Genomic DNA, 2,717 nt, shown 5'->3' on the forward strand with positions numbered 1-2,717 from the left:
TTTTAACTAACACTATGGGTGACACATACTCTGACTCACTAGGGCGTATGTAACCTTTTTCTAAGTATTCGTCGATTATATTCTGCAACTCTATTTTTTCTTTGTACGAAAGTCTTCTTGGAGCACATGCGAACGGACTACTTTTCATTTCATTTCTTTTCTGACCATTGGTTTGCCTTGTTTCTTCGAGTTTACGTAAACTCTTTTGAAAATTTCCTGAAAAAGTATTTTATTATCGTAATTGACTTCTTCGCCCACTTTGAGGTCCATAGCAGTTTTTTCGCACACTTCTATTGCCATAATTTCGTTTATGGCCTCATTAACCTGATAATCTTCAATCACATCATTGGCGTTGCTCATGTTTTCGCACGTAAACTTCCTTGTTGTACCTAAATTACAAATTTGCTCAACTTCTTCAACTTTCTCAACTTTGTCTACTTTCTCAACTTCGTCCGCTTTCTCCACTTCGTCCACATTGTTCACACCATTAGCTGCCTCTACTTGTACTAGCCTCAATAAAATCTCTACCCAGTAGCACCGAATAACCAATACACCCATTAGGATCCACTAAGAATTCAACTAAAACGTCTTTATTCAAAACTTTGACGATACATTTAACTTTTCCAAGTATATTCGAAACTGATTTATTTAAACCGTAGTACGAATCATTTACTTCATCGAAATTCACTCCTGACGGTACCACAACTTCTTTCATTAAGCTAACTGGGCTGCCTGAATCAACTAGACATTCTATAAACATACAAGTATTAACATGTGCTACATACAATCTAAAATAACTTACGAAAGTATTCTTCTCCCTCTTGTACTGCTTGCAGTCTGTTGCATAGTGGCCCTTCTCTCCACATGCGTAGCACGATCCGGCTTCCCGCTTTGTCTTTCTGCAATCTTTGGCATAGTGGCCGGAACAGTTGCAATTGTAGCATCTGAAACGTTCATCGGAGCGTGATTTGGCTGCTGGTCGTTCTGGCAACGTGACTGAGCGGAATGCTCTCACTACCTCGTTTGCCGATGCAAAATTGTGTAGCCTTGCTTGGTTACGAAGCTGTCGATCTGGGATTCCTTCGACGAGGTAGCCGGCAAACTCTTCATCGCTAAGGTTCAAGTCGCTGCTCAATGTGCACTTATCATTGTAATAGCTGATGAAGCTTTCTTCAGGCACCCATGTCCGCTTTTCGAATTTACGCCGGCGTTCGAGTTTTCGTTCATTTGATGTAAATACGGTTTTCATTTCACGTAGCAGCTCGTCCGCGCTTTTGTGAAATGTCGACTTTGCATTATACCACGCTAAGGCGGCGCCCTTCAAGTTTAAGTGTACAGCTACACACAGCATGGCGTCGTTCGCTTTGAAAATTTCGCGATAATACATCACTTGGTTATACCACGCACCAAAACCATCGCCACCATCGTAGGTTGGTATAACTTCTTTCAGCGTTTCAAAAGGGACGTTGTCATCTACTTTGGTCCTGCACGCCATTGCCTGGTTCTGCTCCCACTGTGTCTTCTGAAGTTTAAGCAGCTGTATCTCCTTTTCGAGCAGTTCAATTTTATGGGCCGCTACTTCTGCGTCGTTGTCACGAATAGCGGTTAACTCGCCTGCTGTACGGTTGCTTGTACCGCTATTTTCTTCGGCGTCTCTAACCGGACGACTTCCGAAGGCACCGTTACGCACACACGCTACGCCACACTGTACATATATCGGATCGTCGTCGTTAATCACCATTGCATTACCGCGTCGCTGTACACTTTTGCTCCTCAAGACTCTGCCGTTGTTCTCACCGTTGTCGTCGTCCCCGTTATTATCGTCCTCACCGTTGCCCTCGCCGTTATCTTCATCGTCGTCTTCGCTTAGAATTCCTTGTTCGTTAGCCTTTGCATCATGCCGTTGTTCATCTGCTTTGTCGATGCCCGGGCAAAATCCTCGAGCTTCGGCGGACAGCTCGCTCAGCCTAGCCGCTAACGACGCCTTCGCACCGCTCGCGTTTATGCCCACGGCAGTGCACCAATTCTTGAACTCCAACAACGAATATCTTTCTGCGTTCACAGCTTCGCGATTCATCGTGTAGAGTATTATCTTAAATTTTGCGCGCTACTTTAGTATTCGAAAATTTACTTTATTTTACTTTACTTTAACTTTGGTTCTAAGACCACTTCTGATGTAAAATATCAGGTGGCAAAGCAATAAACTAAAACGCGGCCGTCGGTCTCGGTGTCCAAAATCGAATGATTCTCATTATTTCTTATAAAATGGCACATAGCGTTTTACAGCCAACGGGTCTTACTCGCTAAAGTAACAACTAGTCTTAAGGTCTAGTTACTTAACCTACTTCTTACGGTCTAAACACATTCACATGTATATGCCTAAAGCCCTATTCACACACGCGTATATACGTGCCTACAATCCTACAATATCAAGGGGCGAATTCGGCACTAGGCCAGATTTTTTTGCGCCAATCAGAAACAACGGATACTGTCAAAATATAATTATAATATATAATATATCTCAACTAATATATATTTAGAAAGCCGTTTGTTAGTTTTCGCAAGGCTCGAGAACGGCTGAACCGATTTTTTTGAAACTGCCACCTGCCGCACGTGTCCCAAGGATGGTTTTAGGCTAAAAATAATCTATATGTAAAGGGGGAGTGGCACTTCCCATACAAACCGAATTTCTCATGCTACATATCTCTGAAAGTGTG

At 42.9% G+C, this 2,717-nt stretch overlaps 1 protein-coding gene across 1 annotated transcript; it reads right to left on the minus strand.

The window, feature by feature from the left end:
- Positions 1-487: 487 nt before the first annotated feature.
- LOC108358888 (uncharacterized) lies at positions 488-967 on the minus strand. The gene is made up of 2 exons (XM_017610405.1): positions 803-967; positions 488-750 (listed from the first exon to the last, which is right to left on the minus strand). Exons 1-2 carry the CDS (start codon positions 942-944, stop codon positions 488-490), a joined length of 405 nt encoding a protein of 134 aa, XP_017465894.1. The 5' UTR covers positions 945-967.
- Between the last annotated feature and the right edge of the window lie 1,750 nt (positions 968-2,717).

Source organism: Rhagoletis zephyria, unplaced genomic scaffold (genome assembly GCF_001687245.7).
Source record: "Rhagoletis zephyria isolate East Lansing unplaced genomic scaffold, Rhagoletis_zephyria_1.1 Rzeph_scaffold_00311, whole genome shotgun sequence".
Classification (NCBI taxonomy): domain Eukaryota; kingdom Metazoa; phylum Arthropoda; class Insecta; order Diptera; family Tephritidae; genus Rhagoletis; species Rhagoletis zephyria.

What these genes read in the sequence shown, in the direction of transcription:
- LOC108358888 (XM_017610405.1), bottom strand. Translation starts at nt 944, where the DNA reads ATGCTACAATTGCAACTGTTCCGGCCACTATGCCAAAGATTGCAGAAA. An exon ending in AGAGGGAGAAGAATACTTTC is followed by an intron (nt 751 to 802) that starts GTAAGTTATTTT and finishes GTATGTTTATAG; the next exon opens with AATGTCTAGTTGATTCAGGC.